This window comes from Mesocricetus auratus, unplaced genomic scaffold (assembly GCF_017639785.1).
Source record: "Mesocricetus auratus isolate SY011 unplaced genomic scaffold, BCM_Maur_2.0 Super-Scaffold_100029, whole genome shotgun sequence".
NCBI lineage: Eukaryota > Metazoa > Chordata > Mammalia > Rodentia > Cricetidae > Mesocricetus > Mesocricetus auratus.
The window spans coordinates 19,159,564-19,179,935 of record NW_024429210.1 but is presented as its reverse complement, the minus strand read 5'-3'; the positions used below and the strand labels follow the sequence as shown (position 1 = coordinate 19,179,935).

General features: G+C 35.5%; 1 protein-coding gene and 1 long non-coding RNA gene across 9 annotated transcripts in view; one reads left to right on the top strand and one right to left on the bottom strand.

Annotated features, from left to right (window-relative positions):
- Window positions 1-221: 221 nt before the first annotated feature.
- Ccdc88a (coiled-coil domain containing 88A) overlaps window positions 222-20,372 on the bottom strand; it is a 147,337-nt gene continuing 127,186 nt past the window's right edge. For 2 of the 8 annotated variants that reach the window (XM_040733247.1, XM_040733249.1), the window contains 8 exons: window positions 18,930-19,022; window positions 18,590-18,804; window positions 14,915-14,998; window positions 13,758-13,961; window positions 12,930-13,001; window positions 10,974-11,054; window positions 8,807-9,075; window positions 6,892-8,614 (listed from right to left, as the gene is read on the bottom strand). In XM_040733247.1, the coding sequence (XP_040589181.1) occupies window positions 7,631-8,614; window positions 8,807-9,075; window positions 10,974-11,054; window positions 12,930-13,001; window positions 13,758-13,961; window positions 14,915-14,998; window positions 18,590-18,804; window positions 18,930-19,022 (2,002 nt within the window). In that variant the 3' untranslated portion in view covers window positions 6,892-7,630. Of the gene's footprint in view, window positions 3,651-4,109; window positions 4,208-6,891; window positions 8,615-8,806; window positions 9,076-10,973; window positions 11,055-12,929; window positions 13,002-13,757; window positions 13,962-14,914; window positions 14,999-18,589; window positions 18,805-18,929; window positions 19,023-20,372 lie in introns of those variants that run through there. The other 6 variants (XR_002382770.2, XM_005070349.4, XM_013113594.3 and 3 more) reach the window with 6 other exon arrangements.
- Window positions 9,000-20,372, top strand: part of LOC110340931 — a 33,380-nt gene continuing 22,007 nt past the window's right edge. The window contains exons 1-2 of the long non-coding RNA XR_002382772.2: window positions 9,000-9,120; window positions 19,599-19,805. This is a non-coding gene — a long non-coding RNA (uncharacterized LOC110340931). The remainder of the gene's footprint in view (window positions 9,121-19,598; window positions 19,806-20,372) is intronic.

Genomic DNA, 20,372 nt, shown 5'->3' with positions numbered 1-20,372 from the left:
GCTTAACAATATATTTCCTGTACCACCTGTATCACTTCATCTCATCACCTAATTAATTTATTTACCATTACAAGGAGTGATAACAAGTTCTGAGGAAGGGGCTGGAGCTACAACTAAGTGGCAGACTGCCAGCCTGTATGCCCCACGCCGAGTAAAATCCCCAGCAGTGACCCGCCCCCAAACACCCTGAGAAACAAACAAAACCTGAAAAATACAAACAGTGTTGTTATAGACCTACTTTATTATTAGTGACTATTGCTACTCATACTGTGCCTAGTTTATGATTTAAGCTTTTAGTATTAATGTATAGGAAAACAAAACAAGTAGGCATTCTCTAGAGTGTTGGAGTATACCCCTTCTCAGATAAGGGAAACTACTATAGATTGCATTTAAACATAGTTTAGGATTGACAAAACTGACTCTCCCCAAACCTCTTAATAACCAAAAATGGTTACGATAAAATACATAAAGATTTATAATAGTTGTCCAGGGTAAAGAGTAATACTTGGCTAATAAACAATTTTTAAATGATTATAACAATTGCTTTAAAATTTACCTTTTTTATTTCTTTTAATATCAGTTAATCCAGGATATATATTCTTAAGGAGAATCAAAGAGAGGAAAAAAGAATGTGACTGTGAAGACAATTCAAACAATGGCATCTTGTCACGCTAACCCTGTGGCTGACATTAGGGACCACCAAGTTTTGCCATTCAGCTTTACCTCCCCTATTAGCACTAACTTTTAAAGGAAATGTTATAGATTTTTATTTGATTTGGTATTAATAGTTGTGAGTACAATGGCAAACACTGAAAAAAAAAGCTAGTAGAAATGAAAAAGGACAATTTAAAATCAGGTTTTGTCAAAGGATGTTACAGGTGCAACATTATCCATTAAGCATTCCTCTTAAGGCATTTTCATTGTTCAAATAGCTTAATGTGTACATCAAGGTTTATATTATAAACTGGGCTCTTTTTGTATTATTCATATTCAAAACTTAAAGAAAAAATACATCTTAAGACAAACAGCTGTAAAGAAAACAATTCTCTTTTCTCGTAAAAAGTACAAAAGTAATTTAGAATACATAATTCCTCATAATTTCAGATTTGGTACAGTATTGATTTCACTTCCTGATGTAAACTGTTGAAGACAGTACAGGCTGTAGTACTCCATCTGTGAGGTGGCTACAATTCTATAACACACACAGTGACTTTTAAATAGGCTTTAACATGCTTTGCATGAAAGGTGCTAACATGAACCTGTCTTGTGAACTCTTTGGTAACCACCAACTCAAAAAAACTTTAATCAAAACATTGCTATGGCCATCCAGGAGGCATATTATTAGTGTTCTGGGCTAGTGCTGGTATTCTGACTTTTAAGTGTTCTTAGAGGTTTAGGGGCTGGTTAAGGAATAGAAAGAACCAGATATTAAAGGCAGGTTTAAGCCTGTTTAGAAAAACAGATCTGGTTCATTTCCATTTGGCTTAGGTTCCTACAAAGTCTGCTTCTGAAGTAGATTTTGAAGAAAAAAAAATTCATGTGGATATCACTTAGTCTTTTCTTGAAACAGTGTGAGGAAGGTAATGAATATAATTATGAATATTTTAATAGTCTCACTGTATTGCCTTGGTTCTTTTTTTTCCTTCCCAAGGTAGGCCTACTCCACTTTATTACAGGCATTGCCAGTAACGCGAGTCAGTGATACTGCTGATTAAAACTCAGCAGGCTCTCTTAGGATAGTAGTACAGAGAGGTCAACTGCATTATCACTCACCCTCTAGGTCACCCCACACTCATTAATTGTCCTGGGATGTGTGCTAATTGTGCAAATTGGATGCTAGTAATATAAATCTAACTTACCCACTTATTTTAGCTAAAACATAATTCTACACTTATTCTTTACTTTTCAATCAAAAGTAAATGTACACGTTTTTACATGTAATTGTCTCTAGACTGTCATGATACCCACTTACCAATTTGATACTTGAATCCAAGGAGTCATGATGCAGAGAGATTTCAAAGTCTAGAGAATAGTATTTCTGTTGTGCAACATTTGTGTTTCAGTAAGAATCCTTTGTATTTACATATATGTAGCACCTTTCATTCAAGAGTTTCAAAATGATTTAATTTTATAGCATTATTTTCTAACAAAGCCTACATAATGACAACTCTGAGTTAAATAAATCTAAGTTCTCTAACTTTCAATTTCTGATCAACTAAACACTTAGTGTCTTTTTTTTATTGATGGTCTTTCCAAAGGTGACTATAAACAGGACCTTCTAGTGGCCCTATTACAGAGATTGGGGGGGGAGACAACAAGAGGAGGGGGAAGAAATGAGACTTTTGTCATGGCTACTGGGTTAGTGATGGCACACTGTAAAACACACGTTATGGAATGTGTAATTACTCCAAAAAGCTCTTCAGAGTGGTAGTAAGAGTTTAGTAAGTATACTGTTAAAGTAAAAAAAAAGATTATTCTGGTTTTTACATTAAATAATGAACTTGCCTTAATGAGTAGCAATGTGTTTTTGGACTTCATAAGAAAATAAAACTGTGATATAAAATTGCTACTACTAAAAAATTGATGTTTCTCTGGGTTAACTAAATCTTTTTTTGTGCTTTTTTTTCAAATGTTTAAGGTAACAAACACATACAAATATTTCAAAATTACCTATAATAGTTATCAAGTTTAATATAATATTATAAAGGACAAAAACAGAAAAAAATCTTAGTAATAAAGGACAACCTTAATATTAAATGAGTTCCTGATAAAATTGTGTATCATAGAAATGATTTACATTATTTTCCCATAAGAAAACTTGTTAAGCAATAATCATGTCTCACATTAAAAAAAAAACACATATATAACCCAATAGCAAAGAAGGGAAATGAGTTAAAACACAATTGCTTTATCTTGGGAATGCTATTTTCTGGAAAACCATCTCATTAAAAAAAGTTTCAGAAAAATGATTTCATCTTGGATCCATTTATGAAATGCCTAGTGCAGCTTAGCAGAGAAAGTGGCAAGATTACTATCATACAGTTTTTATTAACTCCTGTATCTCATTATGGAATTTTCTGCATATCTTATTGAGTTTCCTTTGCAGTGCATCCAAACAATTGGCTCTAAAAACAAAACCAATAACCAGCGTACCATACATGCAGTCTGCTAACCAAAAAGGCCCTGACATGCCAGAACAATTTGTATCTTGATATATAGTACATTCCACAAAAATTCTACAGCACTTAATTTAGATTTACACAACTAAATATAAATGGCTAGCTTTTGGGTAATACTTAGCAGAAGCAGTAAGCAAACATGGATAAATTAATAAACAAATGTTGAAAGAAGTAGGCTGTTCTTAGAATACTTGACCTTAACACACTTGGTCCTTAGTGAGAGAATGTCCTTTATTCAGTAGAGCTTAAAGCACTGTACAGTGTCTAAAACCTTCTACAACTTCTGGCAGTTGAGTCCAGTAGTGCTCCTTGATTCAAGGAAGGAATGGAGTCTGTATTCTTGCCTGCTCTATTCACGAAGGGGTGTGTTAAAATCTCATTTTTTTTTAAAAATAGTCCTATAGTTGCTAGGTGTCTTGTTACTTCAGAAATAAAGTCTTCAGACTGAGAAACTGAAGGACACTTTTCTCTCTGTATTTTGTTGAAAGACAGAAAGAAGAAAGAAAATATAAGAACAGCTTGAAGATAAGAGGCATAAACTACATGGAAGCTTAGTATAAGAACAGCATGCACCAGGTGTTGACATGGGAATGAGAGTGACAGAAAACCAGAGGCAACGTCTGAGCTGTTCTGTGTAAGACAGGCATTTAGTCCATTCTCACCAATTACTCACAAGGTGTAACGCATAAAAGACAGACTTCACATTATTCACTGCTAAAATTAAATATAAATTGAGAGAAAATACTTAGGTTTGCTACCAAAACAGACAGGCAAAAACCTAAGCAGCCAACTAATCTTTGCTAAGTAAGCAGGAGACAGTCAGTAGGCCCAGCAAGCAGAATTTAATCTGTTAACGCAATGTGCACGTATTACTTAGTTAGTCTGTAGAAACGAGGCCAATCTCATTCATGGTTCAAGCAGGAAACTCACCGTTTGGCCCACGTCATGCAGTGGGTCACTCAGTTAGGAGCTTGGTTGCTCCCTAGACCTGCTTTTTGAATTTCTGCTTTCTTGTACTTTGTTCACATCTGTGGGAAAAAAGCAGTTCATGTTACTTAGTCAAAAGTTAAAATAACACAGTTCATGAAGATAAAAGCTCTCTCTGAGCCGGGCGTTGGTGGCGCACGCCTTTAATCCCAGCACTCGGGAGGCAGAGGCAGGCGGATCTCTGTGAATTCGAGACCAGTCTGGACTACCAAGCGAGTTCCAGGCCAGCCTCCAAAGCTACAGAGAAACCCTGTCTCGAAAAACCAAAAAAAAAAAAAAAAAAAAAAAAGCTCTGAGTCAGACAAAGAAGAATTTGAACCTGGGAAAATTACTAATCTGACAGATACTTTAGTATGTGAAGCCTGTCTTTTATATTTTAAAGCTATAGCAAAACACTTATGAATGTGGTAACTATTTTTTATGAATCTAAAAGAGTTGGGCTGGAGAGATGGCTCAGAGGTTAAGAGCACTGCATGTTCTTCCAGAGGTCCTGAGTTCAATTCCCAGCTCACAACCATCTATAATGAATGAGATCTGATGCCTTCTCCTGGGGTACAAACATGTACTCGGATGAAAACTGCATACATAATAAATAAATAATTAAAAAAGAGTTAGCTTTTCCCCATTTTAGTTTTACAGGCTTGTATATTTACCATATCCTTATAGTAATATTGTAATGGTCATCACATAATTTTACATAAAAAAGTCTTGCAGTACAACAGTAGAAGCATCTACATTGTGGTATTATTTACTGTGAACATCAAGGCTGAGGCATATTTTATATATGAAGCTGCTCAAGTATCATACTAGTCATATGGATATAATTTACAGAGGGCCAGGCCAGGAATTTTAAATAGATACCAGTTTTATTATTTATAAAATCAGGGTACTGAATCTTCTAATCAGTTACAGGTCACGGAGTTATTGCAGGGGAAGTAAGTGCAGATGCTTGACTAACAGTTGCCTCGTTTTTAGTGCTAATATAATAATCTTTTGGGAAACACTCTTCCTATATGATTACTAAGTAGTCTATGTAATGGACTAGTGGGGACTGATGAAACCTTAACTCCCTAGCATGTGATGTTTTCTGGAGGATTGCAATCTCAGACAACCCTCGAAAAACATGGACATGATATTTACCTGTCTCGCATGCAGTGTGTATGTGTTTTTGAAAACATGCTGGATATATCCTTACAAACATTAAGGAGAAATTATTTCTTTAAGTTTACTTGCATAAAATAACCCATATATTTTTAATAAAGTAGTTTAGATGTATTTTTTTTTTTTTTGGTTTTTCGAGACAGGGTTTCTCTGTATTGTTTTGGAGCCTGTCCTGGAACTAGCTCTTGTAGACCAGGCTGGCAGTTTAGATGTATTTTAATTAACAAAATTAGCAACAATTTAAAGGAAAAAATGCAAAGGTCAGTTTTATGATGCCAAAACTAAGTAAAGCATGTCTGTCATATAGCCTCCATCAATATCAGCTGTTTACCATTTAATTTTATTAGTAGGCTATGAAAAAAGGGGAAAATAATAGCATAAAAATATCTGAAGTATTAAGACTGACTAGACAAAAAACTGATCGTACACAGTAACTTGTACTACTCATGCAGAAAGTATATTAGGTGGTACTAAAACATATAAAAGTACTTTATGTGCTCATCTGATTACCTATACCAGAACTAGTTTTAGTAATAGCTGTTAGGAAAGAAAAGCAGGGGCAGCAATAAAAACAGAAGGGGTCTACCCATAATGTGACTCTGTATATATACAGGAGGAGAAGTTTTTACAAAAGATACAAATTTAATTAAGTAAAGACTGAAGCTTTTCCCGTTCATCCCATATTAACAGTAATAGCCCAGTGCAGTGACCATGCAACAATACTCTCCCCTTCACTCACAGAGCTGCCTATGGCACCATCCTACACTGAGTTATTATCAGTGACATTGAAGCTGAGTCAAAATTGCACAAACATTCCTGAGACAGCCACGTATCCTGCAGAAATAAGTCAATCAGGATTATAGATATTAAATGTGCTGAGAGACTGAAGCTGATTTGCTTTAGAGTGACATGAGTACAGAAAGACAAAACCGTATGAAACTGGAGTCCATGTTTTATAGATATTATTTCCATCTCGTGTGGATTTTGTTTTGGGGGATGGAGAGCTAAAGACTATCGTTCATCTGTTTTTGTTTGGAGTTTTTGAGACAAAGTCCCTGACTGGCCTGGAACTCGAGATCACCCACCTCTGCCTCCGAGAGTGCCAGGGTTAAAGGTGTACTACTACACCAGGAGACTGTGTTTTGAAACATTTTTTAAAATTTGTTTTTTATTTTGTGAGCATTGGCGTTTTGCCTGCATGTATGTCTGTGTGAGGTATTAGATCCTCTGGAACTGGAATTACAGACAGTTGTGAGCTGCCATGTGGGTGCTGGGAACTGAACCCAGGTTCTATGGAAGAGCAGTCAGTGCTCTCAACTGCTGAGCCATCTCTTCAGCCCTAGACTATTTTTTTTAATACAAAAAATTTTAGAATGAAGACTTGTTTTATTTTTATGCTCACAAGTCCTAATCTTATACTCTAACACAATGTACTAACTTTTAAAGAGTCTGTATTAAGGATGTACATATTCAATTTAGTAGTAAATTAACGACAAGTTGAACTTTTCATCTTTTAAAAACCTTGCTATGCTTCTGAACAGAAGTAAAAATACAAATCCCAAGATAATGAGTAACTTGGTTTATTTCTCTTCGACTCATATGTAAAAAAACTGGAAAAATTTTGTTAAAAGATTCCAAAAAAAGTCACCTTGAGCTATTGTGTTTATCAGAAAAAGAACAACACCAAGAAGAGAATCATAACACAAATGCACCTAGTCACTATGTAAATCACATTTAAGTTTGATGGAAAATTTTAGGAATAACACATTTATGAATGAACAACTTTTAAAATTTGAACAATGTTTTGTAAATATGAGAATTAGTTCAAATTAAGTTGAATTATTAATTATTTCATTGAAAAGAGAACAGGACAGATAACATGATTAAGTGACAAAAGAAAATGACATCTTCAAAAACATTTTTGTTATTAATACTGTACATATGCAACAGGAAGTGCACATTCAGGAAGTAAAGAGTGAGAGAGGAGGCAGAAGGATAAATGAACACTCTTTAGAGCAGCCAAACAATGACTTGGATACGCTTTCTTGGTAACAGCAGAACATGCAACTATTTTGACATGCTTCATGATATCAAAGTCTTTATCATCTTTATCAAGTGACAAAAACATGTATGGTTGGATTTTTAAAGGCATGCAAAAATGTACAATGTATCACTATTTCATGCAAACTCTGGTGTGGTTACACATTCATGTTTATATACATGCCTTTTTATACAGCTGAACTCTGTAACAATCTTAAAGATAAAAACCTAGCAAATAACATCAATATATTACGCAGTTTTGATCAAACACAACCATATTCATACCAAACAGTCTGACTATCCTCTGAAACCGATAACGCCACTTCAGGGTCATCATGGTAGAGGCATGCAGGAATTATAAGACTGTTGCTATCTGCGGAGGATTGTGGGCTACTGTTACTAGGGTTCTGACTATCAGAAAACTGTTCCTTATATTTCTGTACAGCTTTACCCCAAGAGGCAGAGGCCTGCTCAGTTACTCTAGTGAGTGACTTGGGAGGAAACCCACTTATGTTACTAACCAATTCTGTGTTCAGGGATAGAAATGGCTGAGATGACTGAACCACAGTAAATGACCCATGGCTATCGTTAGGTGCTATTTCAAATGCAGCGTTAGACATTTTACTAGTGGCAAAAGTTTGGTTTAGAAACTGTGCCCTTCCTGGTTTTGATTTTCTAGCCTGGGTACAGAGAGACTCAGATGTGTCTCCAGCTAAATCATCTGGGGCCTGATGCCCTCCAGCATGTGTTGGAACATCCGAGGACCACTGCTGTAAATGGTACTCACTAGATGCTGCAGTGATGCTGCTATCTGCAGTAGGTGGTGCTGAATCAACTGACACGGGCAGTCTACTGTCCTTGGTCAAAAAATCATGGATGCTGGTCCTTCGTGTCGTTCCTTCAGCAGTAGAGATCACACTGCTTGCACGAGGTAAAGTGGCATAAGGATTGCTATCTTTTGATTGTCTTGACACAGAGGTTTCTTTTACTAGTTTTATCTTTCCTTGAGTGCTTGGTGTAGGTTTCCCTGCAGAACTAATGGAGTAGGCATCTTCAGTCTTTCGAGGACCAGGTCTCAAAAATTCAGGTTTAGTTGTCCGTCTATCATAGAAGTCCCCTGGAGTTTTTCCACTTACTGACCTGGCCAGGGTACAGCTAACTGGCTTGTCTTTTCCCAGAAAGTCAGAAGAGACAGACAAACTTTTCATTACTTCATCTAAAAGATTCTCTTGACTTGAGGACTTCAACTGTTGAAAGGAAAAACAATACAGATTACTGAATATAGCCATGTTTAGAGTTGCCTGGTAAACGCAACTATACACTATAGAGTTGCTGTTATCTCTTAGTGCTCTATAATTAAAAAAAATTCTAAGGCTCATTCACAAGGCATTTAAGTAGTGTTACTCATCTTAATCAAGACCACCATACAGTGAACTAACCTGTATTGAGGTAAGCTTGTTGCTTTCTTCTAAAAACTGTTGTAGGGTAACAACTTCACTTCCAGGAGAACCAGCTTTAATCTTGTGATGTGCTCGACTCTCTACTGTTTCAGACATTTTGTGCTGGAGCATAGGACTTGACCTGGTCTGTCTTTTCAAATACTGGATTGGACTGCTACCACTGCTGGACCAAGCCTCATGATCATGAAGCAGACTGAACTCTCCACTGCTGTGGCTTTGTGGCCTGCTTTGGCTATGAACCGCACCTGCTTTTGGAGTAAATGCTGTATTGAGACTTCAATAATAGAAAGGAGGTAATACTATGTAAAATTTGTTAGCAGAATTCTAATTCTGTCAGTAGCCATACTGACTTTAAACTTCATTTAGACATGGTTAGTAAGCTATGTTATTTGTTCCTCAGTCTAAGAACTGAATGCCACAGCTGCTTTCTGGTTTTATTAAACTGACAAATATTCTAAGCTCTGTAAGAGCAAAAATATACTTTTATTACTAGAGTCAAAGCATAAAAGAGTTTCACATTAAACAATCATTCAATATACTGAAGATTAAACGAGTAAATAAAGTAATAAACTTTTAATTTAGAAAATAGCTATTTCAAAATATTTCAGAATGTAAAAGCCCAAAATATTTAAATGCAAAAAAGTATTTTAATTCTGTCTTTATGAAGTCTCAATTCAATTACTTATTCAAAGATTTCATACTAAATGAAAACTCTAAAACGTCTAAAAAAATTTAAACAACATACACAGAAGGAAAGTTAAAAAGACATGAAATTAAACAGAAACAAAGTATTTCAGAAAGTGTTTCACTGGATAGCCTACACTGGTTTGGAACCTGGTATGTAGGTCACGTTGTCCTAGAACTTGCAATTCTCCTGTTTCACCATCCCAAGTGCTGGGATTACAGACATGTCACCATGCATGGCTTATTCTTTTTACACACAGTATCTGAATTATCTGATTGGTTCTGATGTCCACTGTTGATACTGCTACCACATAACCATAAAAGATTTATTTGAGGTTGAATTATATAGAATGGACACTAGTTCTAAAATAAAGCTCCTAAGAATGTTCACTATTCCTTTATATGACTGATTATTAGTAATAAACTGTACAGAATATCAAAACAGAAAAGAATAAGGTGGTCATGGAAGAATTTTCTAAGTTGTGTTATTTTTTCAGAACTAAGATTTTCTTATATTTTCAAATCAGAAGAAATTTTCCATAGTTTGAGGCTATTATTATCAGTTATGATTTATAAAAAGAAAACTTAATTCCCCTCAAAATTATGTTTCTGATCACTGTAATAAAAGTCATAAAATCAATTATAAAAATGACTAAGACAAATGTTATAACTCAAAAGCAATAGAATGCATTCAATATAGTTGTATAATTCTAGAGTATAAAGAATAGCTATTGTAACTATTAACAACAATAGACTCTATAAAGGCAATAATACATTTTAAAGAAAAATGTAATAGTCAAGGCTTCCAGCTATTATTTAAAAACCTCACCTTGGAATACATATTAAAACACACAAAAAAATCTTTAAATAATTCTTTATATAAGCTATGTGTGCATCCATATACTTCTTATGTGACATACACATATACACACACAGAAAGAAAAGAAAAAAGAGGTACATATTTTGTTGACAAAGTAAGCTAACACTATTTCTAAAATATAAGTAATCCAAGTTTAATGGGCATGCATCATGAAGAAATTTAAGGACAGCCATTTAGATGTCAAGCATAAAATGTCACTTAAAATAAGGGCCTACGGATAATTCAGAAACAAAGATTACAGTGAAGACTATTTTATCTGTGAAAATGAAGAACCAAAACGAAAATAAATGCTCCTGATTTTACATTTGTATACATTGAAATACATCTGTATTGCAATGCAAAAGCGCAAGCATTCCAGAGAACTATGTTTCAAACATAGATAATTTGGATTTTGCAGTTTTCATCAGAAACTTCATCCCATTTCCAACTTTTCCCTCTCTGGTTCTGGAGCTAAACTCAGGCAGGGCCTTGTGCATGGTACGCACAAGGCGCTCCACCACTGAGCCGCACTCTCTATCCTTTTACTTTTAAACAATACTGGAAACCAGAGGGAGCACAGGAATAAATTTACCTACAGCATACCTTTGACTTCATGGAGTGAAGCATTATTATTGCTATTGCTAGTGGATGTTCTGCCACTATCAAGGCTGGCTGGTCTTGAAGCTAAATGAAAAAATCAGGAGACAGTATAATGAAACTTCCATCTGATAGCATTGGATTTTACATTCTGATCACAGAATGCTTTGAGGAAACAATGAGGCATACTGTCCCAGTTTGGGCATGCTCACAGAATAGTAAATCATACAGATCGGAAAGTAAAGACATCTTTAGATAGTTCACTAAGATGTTTTGGAGCTCAGCACTTATGTAAAAACAGCTGAAATTAGGGAGGGAGAAAAAGGAGGAAAGAGATCATATTTATATTTGATTTTTTCGATTTAATAACATTCCATGTTCCCCTTGTCTCCAGCAGATGCTACAGATTAGGTTACTCACAACAGAATAGGCAAAGGACCTCCATGCTTCAGAGGTGCCACTAAGTGGAGAAGAGTGAACATCTGCACTGTTACAGCACACAAATGCACACATGCCATACACTAATTTCTTTTTTTTGGGGGGGAGCAGGGGATTTGGGACAGGGTTTCCCTGTAGCTTTGGTGCCTGTCCTGGAATTTGATCTGTAGACCCGGCTGGCATTGAACTCACAGAGATCCGCCTGTCTGTCTCTTGAGTGCTGGGATTAAAGGTGTGTGTCACTATCACCTGGCAACTGTTTTTTTGTTTTATTTTGTTTTTCGAGACAGAGCTTCTTTGTAGCTTTGGGTCCTGTCCTGGAACTCACTCTTGTAAACCAAGCTAGCCTTGAACTCACTAGTTTTTTTTTAAGGTTTAATTTTATGTGCATGAGTGTTTGCCTGAATGTATGTATATATTTGTGCCCGATGCCCTCAAATATAAGAAACGGGTATCAGATCCCCTGGAACTGGTTTTGTACATGGTGGTGGGCCACCATGTGGGTGCTGGGAACTGAATGCAGTTCCTTTGCAAGACCAGTGCTCTAACCCCTGAGCTGTGGAGCCAGACACACATGCAGCTCCTTTGCAAGAGCAGCAAATTACTTAGCTTACCATCTTACTAGCTCCCAACATCCTATATGTTTTAAAAAATTAATTTATAATTACTACCATGTAGACATACATGAATGCCTGTGCCATGGCACATGAGGGGAGGTCAGAGTACAACTCCGGAGTTTTTCTTTCCATCCTTCATTAAATGGATTCCATGAGTTGAGCTCAGGAAGCTGGGCTTGATGGCAAGTGCTTTAACTGCTGAGCCATTCTGCTGGCTCTAATACCCTATATTATTCTTTTTTTAAAAATTATGTATACCTGTATGGGCTTATGCATGTGAATGCAGTGACTGTAGAGGCCAGAAGAGGGTGCCAGTTCCTCTGAATTTAGAGTTCTAGGTAATTTGTGAACTGCTCAGTGTGGATGCTGGGTACCTAATATAAGTCCTCCGCAAGAGCAGTGCAAACTCTTAATTGCTGAGCTAGCTCTGTAGCCTCATACATCTTTATTCTTATTTATACAAGGGAAGCTACACCACTAGGAAGTGACATGGAGCAGTTTACTAATGAAGTTTCTTTTAGCATGTTACCTGTTACTAGTAATAATTTCATTTGATAAGAGGATTTTCAAATAGGAATTAAAAAATCTAAAATACTCTATACTGTACAAAGCTTGTTTTTTAGTATCTATCCTTTATCAAAATAAGAATTTAAAACCCAATGATGAAATGCAACTCTTACAATGAACCTTATATGACAATGGTAACAAAATAACCTCTGTAGATTATATAGGCATATTTTGTAACTAACATTGGTAAAAGAGAATACTCACATGCACCAATAATCTTAAAAGGGACAATGCAGTATTAGATTAGAAGTGGAAGAAGTAATGTCACATTCACTGACTCAATGCATGATCTCAGACACTCCCATTCATGTCAACCATCTAAGTTAAGTTCATTGCTTACCATGAACTCTTGATCCCGCACTAGAATCATCACTAATACCCTGTGGACTTACGTCTTCAAAGGATGTAGTATCTACATGAAATAGCAAAATGGATATAAATATATTTTTACTAAAACAATTTCACTGTAATATTCATATAGAATATGGACATTCTTTTTCAGTCACACAGTATATCTTGATTTAATGTATTCATAGATTCTGGCAGAAACTGGAACTAGAAGAAAAGAGTAGCTCTGATGATAACTGACTTGTTAAGAACATACTAGGAGCAATGAAACAGTCTCCCCGAGACCCTGCAAAGCAAAGCAAAAACGTGGGTGGTTCTATGTGACTCTCTTAAGTTGTATTGCTTGTGGGCTTTAAGAAAGAAACATACTGCTGGGCATTTGTGGCGCACGCCTTTAATCCCAGCACTTGGGAGGCAGAGGCAGGTGGATCTCTGTGATTTCGAGCCAGCCTGGTCTACAAGAGCTAGTTCCAGGACAGCCTCCAGAGCAATACAGAGAAACCCTGTCTCGAAAAACAAAAACAAAACAAACAAACAAAAAAAGAAACAAATCACTCCCTCCTCTTTTCTACTCTGTCTGGTTTTCTTCCTGTAAGTTCATTAGCTATTTATTATAAGAGGAGGGGCTATGAAAGATCTGATTATTTATATACTATCTTAAAAGTTTGAAATATCTTGAAATTTTTCCCAAATCAAATCTAGATTATGGCTTGATTATTTCAAGGTGTTTGAAGAAAAAAAAAGTACACAGGTAAGTCAAATTAAAATTTTCTGTTGCCAACAGTTACACTGCACAGTGCAAATAGCAGACGGCCTATACCTTTATTATTAACCAACTGCTTGGATCGGAAGGCTGCAGAAGAGTTGACAGTTGAAAAGTTGATGGCTGTAGTGGAGAAGGCCATAGCTCCCAATTCTTTTCTCCTTTTACCCGTTGAAATATCATCAGGGACCTCCAAATTTTCAGTACTACCTGTCCACTGTCCGCCTGCTAGGACCATGGACTGCACCAGGTCATTCATGGCTGGGATGCAAATGAGAGCAAATGAATCAGCATGTTTAATGGACTGGCTCTTATTCCTATTCTGTATTATAAACGATCTGGGTTTGTCTATGAACCAATGCAAATGGGCCCCAAACTGTAACTACAAGCCTTTTGAGTAATGACATGCATTCAGCTGAATGAGATGAGATCAAAAGCTGATAAATTCCAGTACTTTTACCACCCCCCACCACCCCTAGAAGACAGAAAGGAACTTAACTAAGTACAATTGTCATGCTTTTGTGCTGTGATGTGAAATATAATTAGAAGCCTTTACAATGTAGTTTTGTGGTGACAAAAATGGAATGAAATAAGATGGAGAGCAATTTTACACAGTGTCATTATTGAAAATGAAAGAGTCCTTGGTCAGAGCAGGTTACTGAATAAATTCTTCATCTTTATAAATCAAGTAAATTTACCAATGAATAAAAACCTGAAAGAGATACTCAAAGTAACACACATTTAATGTGATTATGTCATTACCCGTTTCACTTAAAGAGAAAGTCAAGATTATTACATAAAGAATGACAAACATCTTCAAGGGTTATAGGCCACTTTATTCATTCATTCATTTATTTGATTTGGTTCATTAAGGAAATAAATTCCTAATGCTAAAAGGTTTGTTATATTTTTCCTTAAACTTTGGGGAAAATCTATATGGCATGTAAAATTAAGTTTCTTTGTTTTGCTTAAGAAAGCACTGGGCATTTACAAGTGTATTACATGTATTACTAAATAGGCATATATGTATGAGTATACATATAATGCAAATTCAATGTCCTTTTGAAAAAAATATTCTTCCAGCTCCTCATATAAAGGACGACTGCACTTTGCAAAAGAAGAAATTAGTACAGTCCAGAGAAGGGTTAGTGAAAAATTAGTGATGGAAGCCAGTGTGGTCATTTGAAAGAAGCTGAACTGTCATAGGGTCTTACACATGGAACGACGGTAGCAGGCCTTCATTTTGTCTTTATCCTTCGGTCTGTTCCTCAAAAAGGGCAGTCTTTTCAGTGCAACCACTTTAATGTCAGAGCATGAGGAAAAACAGAAACAGGGAAATGAAAGAAAAAAGGGAGAAGAACAGATGGGAGTTAAATGTTGAAATTAAGGACAGGAATGAATGTTGGTCTCGCTATGTACACTACATTACAGCTAATACCCTCCTGCTGCTGGGGATCGTGAAACAGGGAGCATGCACTCTGATACTCTAAATACTTAGAGGGACTGACGACAACCACGAGGAACATGGACTGGCTACAGGCCTATAAAAACAGGAACCCATTACAAGTATTTAGGGAGAAACCAAATGTCCTAGTTAAATTGTAAAAGTAAACTTTTAAAATTTGGCTATTGGTGTCTTTTACTACAAAAGATAATCATAAAAGGTTCATAAGCATCTCATTTTCTTTAAAAAATTTAAGTTTAAGGCTTTCTTTAAAAAAGTTAGAAAAACACATATCCCACCAGAGAATTTTAGTAATATATATGTGTATATCTATATCTATATACATATGAAGATAATACACATACATCAACTAAAATGGGGATGGCTAGGTATTTAAAGCAAAATACACTTTTTAAAAAAAGCCTTCATTTTTTTGTTAGTTTTCTAAAGTTTAATAAAGAAAACAGTGATTTCAACTGGAATCCAGTGCATTACTTAACAGCACTGTATAGACACACATTCTCAACAAGTCTTCCTAAAGATGAAACAGCAGGTATATTAGGCTCATTTTACAAAAAGTTGATTGATAGAAGGAGGAAAAAAGAATGGTTTGACATCAGCAATAAGTGTTAGCACTAAGTTTTTAAGGTAACAAAATGAACTCCAAGGCAAGCAAAACGGGTGGGAAGCATTTAGGCATAATCTGGAGGCCAGGGAGACAGCTCAGCAGTTAAGAGCACTAGGTGTTCTTCCAGAGGACCCAAGTTCAATTCCAAGCACCCACATGGCAGCTCACAACTGTCTGTAATTTCAGTTTCAGGATATCCAATGCCCTCTTCTGGCTTCTGATGGCACCAGCTATGCATGCAGTACCAGACATAAGGGCAAACAAAACATTCATGTACAGAACATAATAAATAACAAATTTAAAATGTAATTTAGAGGGCCCATAGGGTGGATTTATGCAAAAAAAGGGAAGCACTTCACAAAAATAATTTTGTGAATTAAAGGACTATTGCACAAGTATAAGAATTATAAGGTATATCTTAGTATGGCTTAATATAAAAATAATTATACATTTATGAAAACATATACAACCTTAATAACTATGTTCTTTCTCAGAAGGTTGTCATCAGCTTGTATATTCAAAGCTTTTTTTTTGATAAATTGGTAAGTTCTCATGGAAAGATGTGCAAGCTAAAATAGCTTCTTGTTTAAGTGCTGTGAGGAGAGTCATGATTCATTTATTTAAGCTTTTAAATTTGGCATATATCTTTTCATGCTTGGTAAACATAGCTCGTCTCAATGATCAAAAAAGAATGAACTGAAAGTAATGTAAAAATGGACACTTAGCTAAAACAAAGCTGAATGGTTGCAGCATGCACATGTCATGTGTAGATACTTTTCTTTTTTTTCCTTTTTCTGTTTTCAGCTGTTTTTCAAAGACTGCTTTACTGACATGACAGACAGACATTCTTCCAAAATGGGCAGGATAAGAAGAATTTAAAATTTGCCAGAGATGTGATTCTTCTCATGGCAATTATGTTTGAGACACATGTTCTTTTCCCAAAGCATATTTATATTAACAATACATTAGTATTGAGTTTTATGTTTATTGAAAACAAAATCTAAAGTCGAATAACTGTAGAAAAGGAGAATATTGTTTACTTCTAATTTTTATCCTGAATGTTCCAGGAGGCAGTATGGAAAATGACTTATACTTCAGACAGACAGAATGACTGTGTGTGTGTGTGTGTGTCTGTGTCTGTGTGTGTGTACACTCATGTCTAAATTATATTCCTGTAAACTTAAAACAATTAAGGACATGCATTACATTTTCTTAATAGGATGCCAGATGCTTTTGTGTCTAAAGGTAGTAGATAAAACTGACTACTAGCTACCTGCAAAGGAAAACTTGAAGATTTCTCCATACCAGTATTTATTAGGTGGATGAGGCTAGATGTCAAAAGATTGCAGATAATAATAATCTTATGTGGAGCTATAGAATTCTATTGCTTTCTTTTTTTCTTTTCTTTTCTTCTTTTCTTCTTTTTTTTTTTTTTTTTTTTTGGTCTTTCAAGACAGGGTTTCTCTCTGTAGCTTTGTAGACCAGATGGGTCTCGAACTCACAGACATCTACCTGCCTCTGCCTCTTGAGTGCTGGGATTAAAGGCGTGCACCACCATCACCTGGCTTTAGAAGTTTATTGCTTTCTAGAGAATATGAGATGTATATTATGTATGCACCTGTACTTTTTGTTGTTATCACGGATTGACTGGCTAGGCTGCTAACACTGTACTGTGAAATATATGCTACAGTCTCAAATACCATCTCCTTCTGGAAACAATTCACAAAGCCATAACATTGTACCTTTTTTTTTTTTGTTGAGTATTTTGAGAACCATCCGCATGGACAGCCTACCTCTGAGGGAAACAGCAGCTGCCTTTGCTTACTTTTAATTTCAAAAGAATAGTGTAGTTTGTTTGTTAGAAAGAGTTTCATGTAAGCCAGGCTAGCCTTGAACTTACTATATACCAGCTCTGAAGATTCTGAACTCCAATCCTCCTCCTTTCACTCGCCAGCACTGAGATTACAGGTGTGCATCACCACACCTGGCTGTATTTATAAATTTAGTGATACTGGTAAAGATGTGATCAAAGTGTACACTTTTCCAGGTATTTTATAAGAACACAGATAGTCAACTTTGAAGTCATCTTCAAAGAGCTTAGTATTGAATTCTTTTCTTTTTCTTAAATTACATACTTTCCAGGCTCTTTCTCTGATCTTGCAATTTAGCTAAAATACACACTAGCAGTAGTAAACTAAAAAGTCTATAAATTGTATCAGGCATATTATTTGGGGGCTTCCAAGTCTAGTAAAAACTAAATTGTAACTTTATACATTCATATTTCCCCATTTTTATTTCATTTTTACCAAAACTTTAGCAGGTATCCCTCAATTTTTTGATACCAGTTATCTTTAAGTAAATTCTGTAATACCTCTTCAAATTAGTATTTATTTTTCTTTATTTCCCCAGTATGATAACTTTGTTCCAATTTTATACTACCAAAGCACATGAGCAAAAACCTCATTATAAAATGCTGTACTTTGAGTAAATTATAAATACCAATGAAATGAAATCTCATTCTTATCTCTTATCCTTATAATTACTCTGTGAAGCCTATTTTAACAGCACATTTTAGGGCCAGACATAGTCAAGCTGTTATTTCAATGTTCCTTTTTACAGTATTTTACCTTACTAGCACAACAATGGTTATTTCTATGTACATGTCAGAAAACCACATAGTTGTCTGAAATTAATTTAAAAAACAAAGTTAAAATGAAGTATCATTCATCAAACTAAAAGACTGTTGGAAGTTGCCTTTGAAAGAGAAATCTTTAGACAGGGTTCTAAATAAGACTGTTTAAAGCAATTAGCACTCACTGCTGCTCTTCTTGGTCCCCAGGGTCTGACCATCTTCTAAAGAGTTTGACCCTACTGAGGAGCTATCTTGACTGTCTTGATGAGGCAGCTGAAGAAAGCCTTCACTGGAGTCTGAGCGGGTGGGCGTTAATGTTAGAGACTTCTGACGTTCCCGATTAATGTCCTTCTTGGATTTTATCAGTTTTCTCATTTTTAGAGTAATCCAATTGCCTCTCCTAATAGAAGTAAAAGAATTTTTAGTCTAAAGTTCAGCAACAATCCTCATAAAATGATAAGCCTCAACAATACTACAAATAAGGTTTTCTTCAAAACAAGATCCATAAAATCTGGTGAGTGGTACCTTCTAGGAGGAGATGGGTCATAAAATTTGTATTGATCCATAATTTTCTCTTCTAATTTCTCTTTCTGTCGTCTCAGTTCATTTAATTTGTCGCTACAAAAATGGAAATTACATTTTAGAATATGCATAATAATGACTCATAACTATGACCTTATTTCTTTCCAGAACATAAACGAACACAGAAACCATTTTTGGTAACTGAGACTTAAAAAAGTAACAATGAATTTCTTCCATATTTTTCCTTTCCTTTAAATTTACTTAAATAAAGGGATATAGGACTTGTAAGTTTCAATTCTACAATAGGACTTATTTGAAATCTTAGTATAATCTCATCATATAATTGTCTCAAAATTGTATTGTTACTAGGTACTATACAAACATTATTTACCTAACTTTTTAGTATCTCAAACATTTTTTATAAAAATAAAGACTGTCAGATATTTTTCTAACAATTATAGATATAATAAATAATCTTCATTCAATAGATTGTTTCTGTTTAGGCTAAATTACTCATGCTTAACTTACTTTTAAAGATTTAGCTCTGACATTCCTCCCCCAGTCAAAAAGTACATAATCACATCCTATTCTCATTTCATATTCTTGGTAGTTGTGATGGTTTAAATAGGAACAGCCCCCACAGATTTTTGTGTTTGAATGCTTGGTCCATAGGGAGTGGCACTATTCAGAGATGTGGCCTAGCTGGAGAAGTGTGTTACTGTGGAGGCGGGAGGTCTCACATATGCTCAAGCCACACCCAGTGTGACAGTTCACTTCCTGCTGCCTGAGATCAAGATGAAGAACTCTCAGCTCCTCCTCCAGCAACATGTCTATCTGCATGTCACCCACCATGATGACAATGGATTAAACTTCTGAACTGTAAGCTAGCCCCAGACAAATGTTCCTTTATAAGAGTTGCCATGGTCATGAATATAGGCTAAGAGGAGCAGTAAGGGAATACCTAGTTTATATTTTGCTCAGTAGGAAATAAGATGTTTTAAGTTCTGTTAAAAGTGATAATATGGGTCAAGCATGTCATCATGGCCAACCCAACCACACGGGAGACAGAGGTGAAACAAACAGCAACAAAACAGAACAAAGTCAACCAAACAAAACCACAAAGTGATATGAAATCTTCAGCAAATGGAATAGGCTGTAACCTAAAGGTTAGGCACAGCTCCCAGTACTGTTTTCCTTTTATCTGATAGAGGCATTCAGCTAGAAATGTCTTGACATTTAAGGTGGTTATCTGTAGCTTAATTTTAGTAAGTCAAAATAGACAACCTATCTCCAGTTCAGGCTTACAGCAGGCGGGTTGGGGTTGGCTGAAAGTTCTGATCTGGGGGTCAGTCAATCAGTTCATATAAGTATCATTCTTCTCATAGCTCTTTATTCTTCAAGAAATGTTCTTCTTCAAAAGTTCTCTCTCAAAAGCTCTCTTTAAGA